This window comes from Neodiprion lecontei, chromosome 3 (assembly GCF_021901455.1).
Source record: "Neodiprion lecontei isolate iyNeoLeco1 chromosome 3, iyNeoLeco1.1, whole genome shotgun sequence".
Lineage (NCBI taxonomy): Eukaryota > Metazoa > Arthropoda > Insecta > Hymenoptera > Diprionidae > Neodiprion > Neodiprion lecontei.
Window position 1 is genome coordinate 39,102,750 of NC_060262.1, and position 15,647 is coordinate 39,118,396.

Sequence of the window (15,647 nt, forward strand, 5' to 3'; positions counted from 1 at the left end):
CAAAAATTTGCTTTTAATAATGGTATAAGTTATTTATAGCCCACGCACACATAAACACGTTATTTATAATAATCTCGATTAGAACTCGTGATGTTTTTATTTTTTTTTTAAGAAATATAAAAATTACGTATAACCCAGTGATGTCACAGAGCAATATCAACTGATGAAGGTTGCGAAAAAGAGGACCGAAAGGCCATAAGCTTGATTTAAATTATATATTTACATAAGTAATGCTGTGTCGTAACGAAATTTTAAAATCTCCAACTTACGGTACCTCAGATTATTGTTTCAACCCCTCAAACCAGCAACTAATAATCACTATGCTGAATACTAACACCTTATTTAGTGATGTAACCATACGGGTTATATAGCAGTACAATGATAAGTTATAGATCATATATTCATGTTTCAACAAATGTTACAAACGTTCAGGTTTCGATTAAAATTTCCATAAATAAAGAGTAATAGTGTACAATAGCGATCATTAAAATGGTGTATATTTCTAATAAAAGATAATACCAAACTCGCGTTTTCAAATAGTAGCATTCGAGAGTCATACCGATGTAAACATGTTTCATGTTTGCATCAAAGTTCATTGCGTCGATCATACCGTCAACGAGTAGTTTAAGCGTTGACTGAGGATAATCTTCAGTCAACGGTCGTAAAGTCCGTAGGGTCAGACGGGTATTCTCATGAAAACAAATTCACGAAGAATCACGAACATAGTCCGTGGTCCGAACTTTGCCGAGTGAACGGCCATATTGCAGCAGGCTTATAAAAGTAACCCGAACTTGCGCAAGTCAAGACGCGTTCGCCGCCAGTCCCGGAAAGTTTTGTTCCGTTAATATTATAATATAATAATAATTCTTAACCAAGACACGGAGGATTTGCGATTAAATTCAGATCTCGACGGTTGTTAAATCTAGTGAATTACATTTGCATGGACGGAATCGGTTTGTTTTATCGATGAGTTAACATGCCTGCGGATGGATACGATTGTTTCGGCTGAATTATTACTTGTGAATAAATTGAAGTACGTATTTAACGTAAATATTCTGTTTCGCTAATATCGCAGATAGGTTCACTCCGTTAATAGTTTTCTTTTGTCTTTCAATTTGCAACACTTGTGTCGCATTGTTGTCATAGGCATAGACATAGTTGTTGTCATACGTGTGAAATGTAATTCCAAGTGTTCCTTAGGAAAAAAAGTATTGTAAGTTCTGTACTTCCAAATGGATACTCTGGAAAATCAGAATCAGCGGCAGTTGGTTACGAGTACAATGTGGGCGACTTTTATCTGCAGGCATCATGTGACGGGTAAGTTTTGTAACACGTAAAACAGTTCTGCTGAAAAAGCGTGCTTTGTGCTTTTATATGAATATCAGTTTTGTCCTCTCTCTTTTTGTCCATCTTGTAACGTTCTTAAACAGCATTAAATTGATTGGACTTTTCGAATCTGCGTCAGTTATCGCCGGAATTAGAGCGTAATGGTTCTAAGGTTGAAGGGATCAGTGCGTAATTGAAAATTGACTTGAATTTTAATCAAGGTTCATTTCACTTTGAAAAATTTTCTGAAAAACCAAAATTTGTTTCCGAAGGAGTTACACTAAAGGCTCAGCTCACCCTTGCGATGAACCATTTCTCATCATATGAATGTGATGATTTGGAATAATTGATCATAGACTACTCGCATGATTTTTTGTTTTCAAAACCCTACATTGAAACAATGAGTAACAGTTTATCGAAGGATATGAGGTACCGAAAGAATGAATCAAGCCATGTATATGTAGAAAAATCTTCAAGACTCAAATTTTTGTGTCAAATAAAATTTTGTAGGAAATGAATCGTCTTTAGCTTATGTTAAATTTTTTACAAATAGCTTTACTATTTGTACTTGGGCTCGGTAACTTCAACTTTATTTTTTGTAATTGGATAAAGTGTTGAAAGTCAGCATTTTGTCTAGTTAGTTTCAAATATTTGGATTGTCTTTCATCACATATTTCTCGTAACTATTTAGTGAAAACATTCTGAAACTGGGGACTTATTATGGTTTTTCATTTTTGACATTTCCCACCATCCAAGTATTTTGATTGGTTTGTAAAGTTTAACCAACCAATCAGAATTCTTGGATGGTGGGAAATGTGAAAAGTGAATAATTGTAATAACACCCCTGTTAAATTCTCGCAAATACAATTTCGACTTTCCGCCTTATTAGCTTCTACCAAACATACATCAATGCATGCGAGCCCCTTACCTTCAATGTACCAACCGAAGTTGCACGATGCGCTTGAAGCAAAAACTCACCTCGCTGCGTGTCGAGATGCATTTGTAATTTCGTATCAAACGAAAGTTGTTTACAGACGCTCACGCAATCGAAGCGAAATTGTCTAAAAGTTTTTCCAAGTGATATGGAGATGCATTTGCACTCTGTACTTCATTTTTGTACGCTCAAGGAAAGCAAATTGTTACAATTCGATTTCGTTCCTACTTCTGTCAAATAGAAACAGAAAGTTACGAGCGATTATGGGGATGTCTCGCTACCCTTGACTAAACCTATACTTATACTCGGTTCTGTGTTTGACAACCTTCCGGATTGCGAAAACGTCATTAACCAAGAGATGGACGTTAACTTAAACGCGAAGCGACCGAAGACAAGAAAGAGAAAACGTCACTCGAAGATTAAACGCCGGGAACAAGCCCGCCTTGAGGTTAGGTTTGCCAAACGTCGTAAACTCGTGGCTGCCGAACGTAATGTTTACGTTTCTGTTAAGTCGAAGGAAAAACTAACGAACGCCATGCAGGCGAACACATTCTGGGAAAACTACAAAGCCGCTCACGAGTGGCAACAAAGGTTACCTTGAAATACAATACTTACACGAGATTTTTATTCCCGTTCATATTTTAATTCAGCTCAAGTATCTCAAGCTCTGCAGGAACACAAATTTAACAATGTCAGTTATTAAAAACCCTTACGTGACACTCAGTTTACATTTTAATAACCAAAATATCTGCCCGTTAGACTTGTTTTTCATTGTTATTCCAGGCATAGTGTAGAGTGGTGGAAATCACGGTGCGTTGCACTGGAACATGAGAACGTTATTCTGCGTGATAAAATAAGGGAGTTGACGTCAAACTCGATTCGACACGGAGTCAATGATTCCTCCGTCAAGCAAGGCAGACGTAGAGGAGCACGGACTGAGAGCCTTCGACGAAGTAGTCGCAACAGGGGGGACGACGAATGGCAGGAGCAAGAAGAAGCTTCGGATAATGATAACCTGGAATTTCAAGTTGACGAAGATATGATGAAGTTTTTCGAACAAACTATTAGGCACAAGATAGAATTAAAGGAAAAACGGGACGTCGAATCTGCCCGGGAAAAGGCGGAGCTCGAGGAGGAGTTTCCAATGGAAGGTGGAGCCGCTTGGATGCGGACTAAACTTGAAGGGGCTAAATTACTTTACGGTACTGCTAGTCCCAGAATCTTGGCCATGGAAACCGCTCTGCAGGCTACAAACGATCGGCACAAAGACCGAGCAAAGCCGCAGTACTGGCCAAATATTCCCCTGAAATTGTAGATAGTTATTGACGATTTTTATTTCACTGGTCGCTGGTAGCAAACTTCATTTTCATTTTTAAAGGCAGTTAGCTAGCTGTTAACGTATTAGATCCTGCTATGAGCATTGCGTATTTATTAAACTAAGTATTATCATACAGCAATTGCTTTGTGGACTTCATAGTTTTATGCGTAATATTTGGTTAATATTTAGCGATAATGTGTATATATATATATATTTTCTAGTACAGTTATCCAATGTTTAAACATAAATTGCCAACATTAAACTGCAGTAAAGTCGTTATCATTTCATTCTCGATTTTAACTCAGCAATGTGGAATTTCTTATCACAACCTTGATTGATTTAAGAAAAGTTCATCCGAATAGCGTAAATATCGAAAATTAATAATTATGCTTTAGCATCTAAATTAGATCTAATTTTTCGTCTGTTGAATACTAAATGTGTATGAAATTTAGCTATTATCAAACCTACTCCAGTCATTTTTCAGACCAACATTCACTCTATCAGCAAATTTATCTGCGTTCATAATTAATTCGTGTGACGGCTAATTAAATTCAAATTGCAATATCGCCCAAAAATGTGTTTGAATTTTACTACCAGAGTTATTTGTTCCGTTTTTTTTTTTTCTTAATTTATTCTTACATTTCTTCTACCTCGCTACATATAAATCAGCAAGTATAGTTTATAATGCACACATATATGGATACGCGGATAATTTATTCAAATGTCCAAAAGATATTGCAAATCAGTAGCAAGACCACGTTTCATAATTACGAACATCAAAGTTGTTCCGGTTATTTCAAAGTACATAAAGCGATCTATTTGATAAATTGATATTCAAATTATACAAGAAATATATTTATATCCGTAATATTTGATAATTCGCGTTGAGACGCTTGATGGTAAATTAATAGTTCGTATCCTATTACAACGACCGGAATGATTAATGTGTTTCTAAAACCGTGTTACGAATCCCTTGTCCGAGATTCACTCTCACCAAGCGATTGAAAGAAGTATAATTACCACATTGTATTACAACTTACGTGTATTTTTGATATATCTCGGATGGATATTACATTCGAATAAAAGAATAGAATCCCTTTTTTCGACGTTGATTGCTAGAAATGTAATAATAATAATTACAAAAACTGTGAAAGAGCGGCGTGGGATGCAGGTCTTAATATCTAGAAATACGCGTCATTATCACGAGAGTTTGGGATTTGATGTGCCTACTTACGGAACGGAAAAAAGTTTGCGATCGAGCTTATTATTTGTTATACATACAGTAAAACTGACGACTTGACTCGCGAAAGAAAAGTATAACGACCCTCTCGCGTTTGTGCAACTTCGCTGTTTTTGGCATTGCGTAGAATATTGTCGGAGATATATCCTTTTATATAAATCTATAATTTCTTACTCGTTAAAGTCGCGGGGAGGCGGGGAGAGGCCACGATTTCTCAATTAACTTAATGCCCTTTTAATAATCCATTCATTCAGTAGTTGGCCTTTCTCTTGAGTCTCGGAATTTTTGTCTCCGTCGGCGGAGCTGTAAGCAAGCATCATTCGAAACTTTTGAATAAGGAATGTTTTCCTTAGGAACGAATCTCATTGAGGCCTCATTGCAAATGAGTACGCAAATTTGTGGTACAAGTATTCATTTTCGATGTAATTGTATTATTATTTAAAGATAATTGTAAATCCTTAGCACAACACTTTGAAAAAAATTATCTGCACGCTACAGCTATAACTTTGAGTTTTTTAAAAAGTTGTTGCAGACGATTTCTCGTACGATGAACAATTTGTACGAAGATTCAATCGAATTTGAAGGAAAAAAAAAAAAAAACATGAAGCATGATTTATCTGTGATATTTGATCTTTGGAAATGCGATTGGTGAGGGAATCTGCGCGTTTTATTGATACTCTCGTAGGTCTGCATGTAACAAGCAAAATATCCAGATTTATTTATACAACAGAAAATTTTGAAGCGTGACGCGCGTTCCTCGATACTTGTAGTCGATCGCTTGAGTGGATAGCGAATAAAAACTTCCCTAGACTATGTATAGGTGTATAATAGAGAGCTACAGAGTACAGAGTACAACCACTATTTTTAGCAATCAACCAAGTGAAACATCTCCATAGCTATTATTCCTGCTTCAGTCTCTGCACAGACTTGTAGAATTAGCATCAGCTTCAGAATCGTCGTATGATCGTCGACGGAAATGTACAAAAATCCGATGTAGAGTTGGCCAAGAATATGATGTGGAAATTTATATAGTTTTGTGTTTGACTATTTCATTCAAAGTTATTTTAATTCGTAAAATATCGCCTCGATTACTATACGATACATTAATAATAATAGCTTCTAAAAGATTTTTTTCCATGTACCTAAGGCTGCCTGTACTTTTAAGGGTTAAGCGGTTGTGAGTGCAGTTACGGCTTGGCAGTAAATGACACTTATCTGATGAAATGTACCAAACCAATTAATGAAGGTAATCTGAAATACCAAGCAATACTTTTATGTATTATTATTACTTGCATCAGAATTATAATTGTTTGAGTCGAGCTGGTATAATTTTATCACCGCTGGACAATTGGAATTGTACCGGCTTATTTTATGTGTTATACCATGGTGCACGTTATACTTAGCATTTCTTCATACTGCACCTTCTGACACGCCATGTTATAGATTATTACGTTACTGTTTTTAAATCACACCTGAAACCCGGTGTTATTAATTTCACAGAATTATCTTTCATTTGAAAATTTTTGAATGCCTTTTTTGCTTGTATTTTGACTTCACTTTTCTGCATTCATTATTGATACTTTGGAAGACGTAACACCAAATCTTAATGCCAAAAGATGAATCGTATCTGAGACAGCTATTGTATTTCTACATAGCAGATATAATTAATTTCTTTTATCGTCTTTTCGCTTTTTTTCCCTCCCTCTTTGTTGCTGTCATATTGCAATAAATACGTCATAAAATCTTTGTGAGAACATCCATCGCGTGAATAATGTAACATGCTAGATAATAACGAAAAAGGTCGCCTGCGGATAGGCAACCCAAATTTCATGGTCAAGTATTTGTGCAAGCGATGAAATTTTGGTTGCCGATCCGCAGGCGAGGCTTCTTTTTCGGGATAATCTCTTTGCAGTATGGATGCGATGCATAAAAATGAGAATCGTGTCCGCCTAAATTTCGTTTTTTCTTTCGCTTCATTCTGTCCATCCACATGTTTCTGATCTAAGGCGTGTAACTTAAAACCTTCACAATGAAACAGACTCCTTCTTCCTCCGTCGGAGCGTAACCTTGTAAAGTTGTGAATTTTTCGACGCAGCTGATCCGAATCGACCGGAAATGGACACCGCTACTCATCTAGCGATCCCAAACGACTATACCAAGGAATATAACGGCGATAGAAACAAGAGTTCCGAGAACCGACGGTCGCGATCCATAGATCGGACGCGCAGATCGATAGGCGAGCTACTATAACCACAAGCACTTGGGATTATAGTTATAAAGCATGCAAGCGAAATAGTTGTGTCACGCATAGTATAAGTAAATTATACAATCTAGGAGGTAGTTATAGTTAGTTACAAGTATGTATACATAGTATCGTGTATTGGAAAGGTCGGTTAATCAGCAACGCCAAAGCTAATAAAAGTTTCAATATTTTTGCAACATGTATCGTAATCTCTCAGTGGGAGATCAATCCATCTTCCGTACTGTGAAATCAGTTAATTCTCACTTACATAGTTTTCAGTCATGCGGTTTTCGCCACGTGTTTATTCTTCCTTATCTATAATGCTCCTCTAAGCTATACGTATACCATTGATTTTCTTACGCGCGACAAGAAGTGGAAAAATGAGTTTTACGGTCGTTCCATTAATTCCCTCCGGCCGTCGCTGTTATGGTGGCGCAGCTCATTTACGGACAACATGTCGGTGCACATACTACGTTGGTTCATGCAACCATCTCTCGGGGAAGTTGACGTGCGTATACCAGGTATACTCATATACCCTTGAAACAAGTTATTAAACCGATGCTCGAATCAGATTAGTTTAGACTCGCGTTAGTGTAGCCAATACCCGGAGGATCTTTGGTACGTGTACGAAGGTACAATACATATTTCGTGCACCTTATTGACGCCCAGGTTAAGGGTGAAACACTAAATCTGTCCACGTGCAAAACGAAATTGCCACATGTACAAAACACGGTTGTGTGGTAGCGCTTTCGAATTTTAACCTTTGTAGTACAACGGACGCGATGCGAGTTCTCTTCGTGATTCGTACAACGTGATAATCGAGGTTTCAAAAACCAATCTCTCAAACTGGATTCATATTTTTATTCGTTAAAATGGTTCGTCCTCGAGGAAAATCGTTATTTATTCGATCGTCAAATAAAAAAATATGGCTGAATGAGTATGAATTTCGCGATTCCGGATAGATCACTTGATTTAAACAAAGATACAGTAGTTTCAATGATAATTTCGACTGAGAATTACTTCAAGCGAATGATTCTTCATTACTAATTGTAAATTAACTTGATAGTTCAGCAAATCCTTTGTGCGTTTTTGAAATTACTATAACTGTATTCGATAGTTTAAAATTTTCGCATACATCGATCATGAACGTTTAACAATTCATTCCATTAAACGTCAAATTCAACACATTTTTTCACCATACCATATTTCTTGTCACCTCATATTATATGGAATAATTAATGACCTCCTAAAAATATCATTTCAACGACTTTTGTATAGGATTCAGTTATACTGTACAGAGAATCACAGAAAATTCTTTAAGAAACCGGTGTAACCTCTCGAAAACTTTACTTGTTAACTCCGATAGGTAGTAAAACTTACTGCTACTACTTACATAACTTGAGATTCATCGATTACCGATGATTCAGTCTGTTCAGCCAGGAAAGAATGATGGTTGAAATGACCTAAGTCTTCCATCGTAATGGCAGTGAATCTATAATGTCATTCGGAATCACTGCAAATTTCACAATTGAATGTCATGTACCGTTAGTCAAGATCGGTGTATAAAACCAAACAAATTTTAAACACGGAAATAAAATCACAGTGCACTGCGTTGATTTCATAGCGCTGCAAATAAAACTGAATTACCATCGCGTTGCTTATATGATTAATGATTTATCTTGGTATTCTTGTGTAGTCATGACTCGGTTGTAAGGTGTAATTTATAACCAAGAATTCTGTGCAGTTGCACGAAGAAATTTTTTTATTTCTTCTAGTTACTAGAAAATTTTAGCAAAATGGGTATTGTTACAATAACGCTTCAAATATTGTTGAAATTATGTTAAAAAATAATACAATCACTAACTATTGACCGTGATTATAGTTGTCAGTGCTAAATTTTCTGGTTGTCGCAACATTAGGTCCATTTTCTTTAGATGACTACATTTTTGAAATAAAGAAAGCTTATCTTTTACCAACATCGTCAAATCATCGCAATATTTACAAAAAAACAAAAAAATATGGGTCGTTCCATGTCAAATCGACCAATGGTTGTACTCGACCCCTTTTGTTTTGCATGAAATTTGGTCAGAAGTTTTCATTTATCATACAAAGAAGTTCTGCCAAAGGAAAAAAATTAAAATGGTTTTTTTCAAAAGTTATGTAACTTTTAAAATTCCACTATTTTTCCTGTTTTTTAAAATTATGCTTCAAAGATCTCGAAAACTATTATAATTACTCGAATGATCTGAGCTAGATTTTCAAGGTGATACTCGAAGCTACCAACAAAAAATTTTTTTATTTTTATTTCTAGAGCTATTCATTTTCATTTCAAGAGCTATATTTCTCGGTCATGGGAAGAAACGAAAGAGATATAAAGAATGTACAATAACACGAATTGAAAATTTTCTTCGATGAGTGAAAGGCACAGTTAAGTAAGTAACGTGCAGGGTACTGAGAATCCATAAATATAACCACCGGCCGACGGAGCAGCCCGGCAATCCATCATCCACGAAAAGTTAGAAGGGAACTTGAGAGTTAAAAATCACTCTCACTTCCACCCTTGCATCTTGGCGGTTCCACATCGGCTTCATATATACATCGGCCTCTCTCTTCCTCTCTTCCTCTCTTCCTGTCTTCCCATCTTCCTTCTCCGCTCACGTCCGACCGTTACAATAACAATTAGTTACTTGACCGTACGTCCAGCCCTCTAATTCCCTTCTCGGTATCTATATGCAGGTAAAACTGAGGGCTCGGAGACCTTGAATTAAGGTGCGTTGTATGCAAGGCGCTTCGAGTAGCATCGCGGAACGCCGGTGAAGGTTCAAAGCTTGGTTTGTTCCGCCTACACCTTTCGTTCCTTCGAAACAAACCTGAAACCGTTTTTAAGGAATATAGAACCTGACAGGGGAGCGAGGTCCAATGAAGTGCACTTTTTCTTTCGCCCTCTACAAATTTGCAAAACGTAGTCGTAAGTTTACCTGAATTATGGAAGGCAATTCCCTGCGCGGTGTAATTAAATTAGTCCTGGACTGTAGCGGATGAATTTATTGCGTACTATCGTTATAAATTCTTTTCCAAAGATTACCAACTTGTAGTTTATCAACAATTTCAAAGGCCTTACCGCATGACGTGTATAATATGGAAATTGCGCGTCCAGGATATAAAGACAGAATCGTAACTGTCTATAATTAAAACTAGGTATTTTACGAAGAACTTACTTTCAACGAACGAATGACTTACATTCTGACCGACGGAATTAACGGATCAGCAACTAGTCTCGATTTTCCTTTCTTCTTCACCTCTTCGCCGACCCCTCAACACGTTCTCTGGATTTCCCGGTTTCCTTTAATCTCGGTAATCTAAGGGGGAAGAATTCATTAATCGAGTCGGTTCGAGGCCCCATTTTTAACCCGTATTTTCTATGAATGTATTCTCTTCCCGCCGCACAAGTCGCACGGCGATAGCCGTACATGTTACACAACATTGTCGCCATCGGAAATGAATAATTCGAATTAACCCGCAACGTACCGATGCGATATGAGAACAAGGAGAAAATCATTCCACGGATGTAGATTTTGAATCGACATTTGAATCGAGTGACCACTTTATCAATCGTCTCAGGCATTAACGCGTCGATGCTTTGAAAAACGGACCCCGTCGTGTTTTAGGATTCTGTGTTTCGACGGCGACGGCGGCGGCGGCGGGGTGGGAACGGGTTTTAAAAAAAGTCGGAGAGCATATAAGGCGGCCGTCTATGCAGGCCGTCTTGGAAACACAGTATTGGGCTCGGCTATTCCATCAATAGTTATCTCTGGACCCAGCGGTTGACACGGGACCTGGAACTTGGAGAAACCAGTTCGAAGTCTCGCCCGATTCCTTGCCCGGGGAAAGTCCCTAATTACCGAGATAACGCGTGTCGCGATGTCAGCCCCGGTTACGAATCGGTCTCCTAGTCGTCTGAGCTTCGACTTGACTAGTCAACGGCATATCCTCATGGCGCACCTACACGCGTTGCAGAGGACGTGGTCCACTTTCGGTCGATCCTGGCTCTCCGAGCGACGGATATTCCTCTTGTGAACGAAACACGAATATTCGAAAACTTGCGCGTCTGGGGATTATCAAGACCGAGTAAATGGAAACGCTACCGAACGTGACGTGCTACAATTAGTTGATATGAAAGCTTTGAACGACACTGTATCGTGATGGCGAAGAGATAGGAACCGAGGTCGCAAGAATTGTGCAAATAAATTCTCCCGATTGCGACGATCAAGAAATAGATTCAACGTTGCGGCAACCAGAATATATCGTATCGACTACAATCGAAACGTATCGAATTACGCTAAATAATCACCGTGCCATGTTTTCGTGGACTTTCAACGATATTCAAACCGTAATTGTGTCGTTACAGAAGTGAAATTTTTCTCCGTGTAATAATGAGAAGAACGCCTTTACCAATACGAATTCGAACCTGATACGAAAAATGCGGATTCCTTGGGACACGGGATATTGCTGCGGAGAAAAATTGAGCCCGTGAAAGGGGAACGGAGGATTGAAAATTGAGGAACGGCCGGGGTGATGGGACCAGCGGCATAATGACAGGGTGCACGGCTCGCTGCGGACCGCTAACGAACCAGCTTTGGGTCGGCCGTTGGTCCGAGGCCCCGGCCCAGACTCGGCTAGGAGACAACACTGTGTTATTTCACCACTTCGAAGGTCGGAGCATCATCAGAAATCATCGCCGAATCCATATAATCAGCAGAGGGTTACGTGCAAGCATCATTTTAAGAGGGCTGACTCCTAATTGCGAGAGGTCCTTTGAAGCAAGGAAAGGATCAACGCGGAGAAATAGGAGCTGGAAGATTCAGTCGTCGACGTAGACTTGACGAAAACTCGAATCATTTTACCACCGATATTGAGATGAAATTTTAAATCGTTGAAAATCGTGGGTGGCGAATATAAATTTCCTGAATTGAAGTTCACGCATTCTCAAAGTTGTTCTTTTATCTTACACTCATGATTACTTGTATTGAAATATATCTTAATTCTTAATTCCAAGATCAGTCAGTACAAAATTAACATTTGACACGAGTCAGGTGTTTTTTTTTTTTTTGTTGAGTCAACATTAAAATTTGCAGCAAATCTGGTCCGTCCTTTCTTTTCCTGTAGCATTGAAGGATAAAATGGTCGTCGTCGACCAAGGCTCTGTGTGCCTAAAATTTCGATCGATCGAGATTAATAAAGAGCTCTGAAAATAAGGTCTCGAAGAATATGAATAGAAACTCTGTCAAAAGCCATTTAAAATCACGAGCTGCAGGTGAACGTTCCAGCTAAACATTCCGGCACTCGTACCGTATTTTGTCATCATTATTACTTGGAATGAGCGAAAAATTTCGCCATTCGATGAAGCTTGAACGAGCTAAGCATCAGATACGTACGTTATAAAGCTGCAGGTTATTTTATTCCCCCGATCGCAGTTCGTTCGGTTCTCTCTCGCTTTTCTCACTTTCCTACTTTTATCCATCATCGGAGTTCTGACCTATCCTCACCTCCTCTACCTTACGGATGTGCTGCATAAATCCCATAAGTATAATGTTGAGCCGGGGCTTCATGATAGGCGAAGAAAGAGCGTTTTCCTCGCTTGGCATTTCGGCGGAACGCGATATCGTGACCCTTGGTAAGACCTGCTGCCATATGTAACCTCCTACATAAGCGACTGCAGGTGTGTGTGTACGATGAAATTATACGCGAATCTATAATTGCGAGCGCAATCGGCATCATGTGCGGAGTAGCGGCAGCACCGGGGATTATTATAGTTTCTGCAAGCGTTGCAGGCAGCCTGCGGAAAACGCCGCCGCGGGCGAGACGGCGTCGAATTGTGGTGAACTAATCAATTTTACTGCAGTGAAGGTGCAGGAATATCGTGATAAAATTGAAATCGCCTTTACTATAACATTTTCTACGCTTTAAAATATACCTCGGAATTTCGTTGCGAGTGGCTGAGCCAAGAAATTACAATCTATACCAGTAACCTGTAATATCTACGCGATCGGGAATCGGTCAGATTCTTCGATCATTCACCGTACTTGCTTTGATTTAATACCGTTTAGTCCGATTTCAGTCGCTCCTGCGTTTCACAAGCGCGAAGGTATGGTGAAAAATAAAAAAGTGTAGTTACAATGTACTCATTTTCGGAGAGTGGCTACAAGTACCGGAATTAGGGCCAGAACAGAGAGAGCAGACAGCGAACTGCTGAATCCTGTGCAGGTGAACAGTTATTGAGATATGAATGAAATTAATGGCTTACAGGTAGGACACGAGTCATTTCGCAGGTAATGACGGCGTTAAAATTAGTTGGAAAGTCTTTTGAACGCAGAATCTAAAATGCCATGTATAGCTCATCCGCAAGACACAGGCATGTATCAGAGAAACTGTACGCTGTGAAAAATTTCATTTGTCACAGTAACTAGAATAATTCAGTAAAGCAGTTGTCGTTTAGAAAACTGTTTGAATATTGTTGGAATTACAAAATACGAGGTACACGTAACCATTTTGCGCTATCGTCGATCCGTTTTTGGTAATTGTAACGCAAAATCAGTTTGTTCGGTTTACTCTACTTTTTTAGTTAAACAAGGCTTTAACGTCAATTTATCGTTGCACGAACATTAAATTTTCGCAACAGTTGCAAGAAAATATCGCAACAGCGATCGTAGTGAGAAAGAATAGTAACGGATACTAAACATTCTGTTAACAGCTAGAAAACTAATTTTCATTTACCTAGAACTGTATTTTTCGATCGCGGTAAAAAATGAAAATAGTTAAGGACTGAGCGGTAACCGGAACTAAAAATTTCTCTCAGTGTAGGTACGTTATGTTCAATAAGTCAATAAATATTGGTTAACAGTGAATAACAGAGCGATCGAGCGTCTGTCGATCTATCGGATCATAATGCCCGGTAAAAACGAATCTCTGCGTGAGTGTCCGATATCGACGAAAGATTATTCCGACATTTTTCAATTTCAAATTCCCGCCTGCAATGACCGGGAATTGATGAATCTCGTGGCGTGACCATAGACTTTCAAAGTCCTTGTCTATGGGTGCAGGTTTAGATATAAAGTATTATACGCAAGCTGTTAACGTCGGCGAATTAATTATTTTAATAATCATAAACTTGGCCTACGAGCAAGAAGTTCTTCTCTCTTTTTCTAACCCCCCCCCTTCTCATCTCCTTCTCCCTATCGTTGCTTTTCGCTGTTGTTCGTTCGTCTACTTTACGACTTGCTCGAACTCCCGAGTTTCGTTTTATTTCATTTTCTTTTTTATATTTCTTCTTTATACCCGGCTGTAATAACGTTGAGAAATATTATCGACGGGTGGACAGAATATGTATGCATATATGGTGTGACGTCACGCTGTAATTATCGCCTACTGCTAATTGCTTTATACCTCTATCCTTCCTCTTCCTTCTCCTTCTATACCCACTCCTTACTCTTGTACATCCTTCAATTTTATCCCACTACTTCATCATCGCGTGTCTATCTTGTAATCATGTCGAAACGCCAAATATACTATAACCTAATCATTCTACATCATAACGAATAATCGAATTGAATTTAATATCTCTCTTACCGTTAGTCGTAATTTTATAGACGATAAACATAATGCGATAATCATCGTACAACTCGGATTCTGGGAAGTTGAATTTTTAAAATAATATCTACAATCAGGGCGGTTATTTTATTTCACAACGTCTCTCTGCGTTATGACAAGTATGTCTTGCCCTGTATTGTCACCAATCTAATATTTCGGATGAGAGAATGGATTGGATTGATAAAAATGTTAGGAAAAATCGAGTTCCTTCAACAACAAAGACGAAGAAAGGCGAAACAAATAATTGTTACAAAATTATCGAACTCTTATATCACCATAACGAGTTGTTAGATATTCCTTTCGAAGTTTATAATATTTATCCTCCGAGAGGATGTCTCCTACAATTTTCTCAAGTCATACTGATGTAATCACGATCCGTCCTTCACAGATCTATATACAAGTGTTTTTACGATCAGGGATATCTGACGAGCAAAAAACGTGCAGGAGTTTACGCGATTCGGCATTACGTCTAATTACAGACCCTGCAGAACGCGCGGCTCGGAGAAGCCGACCTAATCCAATCCGAGTCGAAGAAATGACGAGCAAATTCGCGTCGTAAATTCCGCGTATCAATTTGCGGTTGCGGATATAATATTGACAAGATGTCGGCGAGCGGGATTGTCGACAAGTGCAGGAGAGCGAGGTGCTTTAGAGCGTGGCCTTACATCGTACACAGAACCGAATATGTCCCGAGCTGAGAAAAAACCGCAGACCGCGGATTGCGGATTGCGTTTCGGCGAAAAGTTTATCGAGCACACCATGCACACGGGGCTATAATTCGAGCGGGGGCGAGCACTTACCTTAATTTCGACATAGGTGTAGAGCGTCCGGGGTGTGTATTGGTAGCTCGAAATGCCGTAATCATTTTGTTAATGACGCGCGGGGACTCTGCTAATAATAGATACCGAGTTGGAGCGATTTTGTAGTAGACGAATTACAG

At 38.7% G+C, this 15,647-nt stretch overlaps 1 protein-coding gene across 1 annotated transcript; it reads left to right on the top strand.

The window, feature by feature from the left end:
* The first annotated feature begins 2,313 nt into the window (after nt 1–2,313).
* On the top strand, nt 2,314–4,153 carry LOC107225622 (gem-associated protein 8). The gene is made up of 2 exons (XM_015666146.2): nt 2,314–2,851; nt 3,044–4,153. Exons 1-2 carry the CDS (start codon nt 2,619–2,621, stop codon nt 3,573–3,575), a joined length of 765 nt encoding a protein of 254 aa, XP_015521632.2. The 5' UTR covers nt 2,314–2,618; the 3' UTR covers nt 3,576–4,153.
* The last annotated feature ends 11,494 nt before the right edge of the window (nt 4,154–15,647 follow it).

Coding starts and splice junctions, on each gene's coding strand:
- LOC107225622 (XM_015666146.2), top strand. CDS start 2,619: ATGGACGTTAACTTAAACGCGAAGCGACCGAAGACAAGAAAGAGAAAA. Junction 2,852..3,043: donor GCTCACGAGTGGCAACAAAG/GTTACCTTGAAA, acceptor TTGTTATTCCAG/GCATAGTGTAGAGTGGTGGA.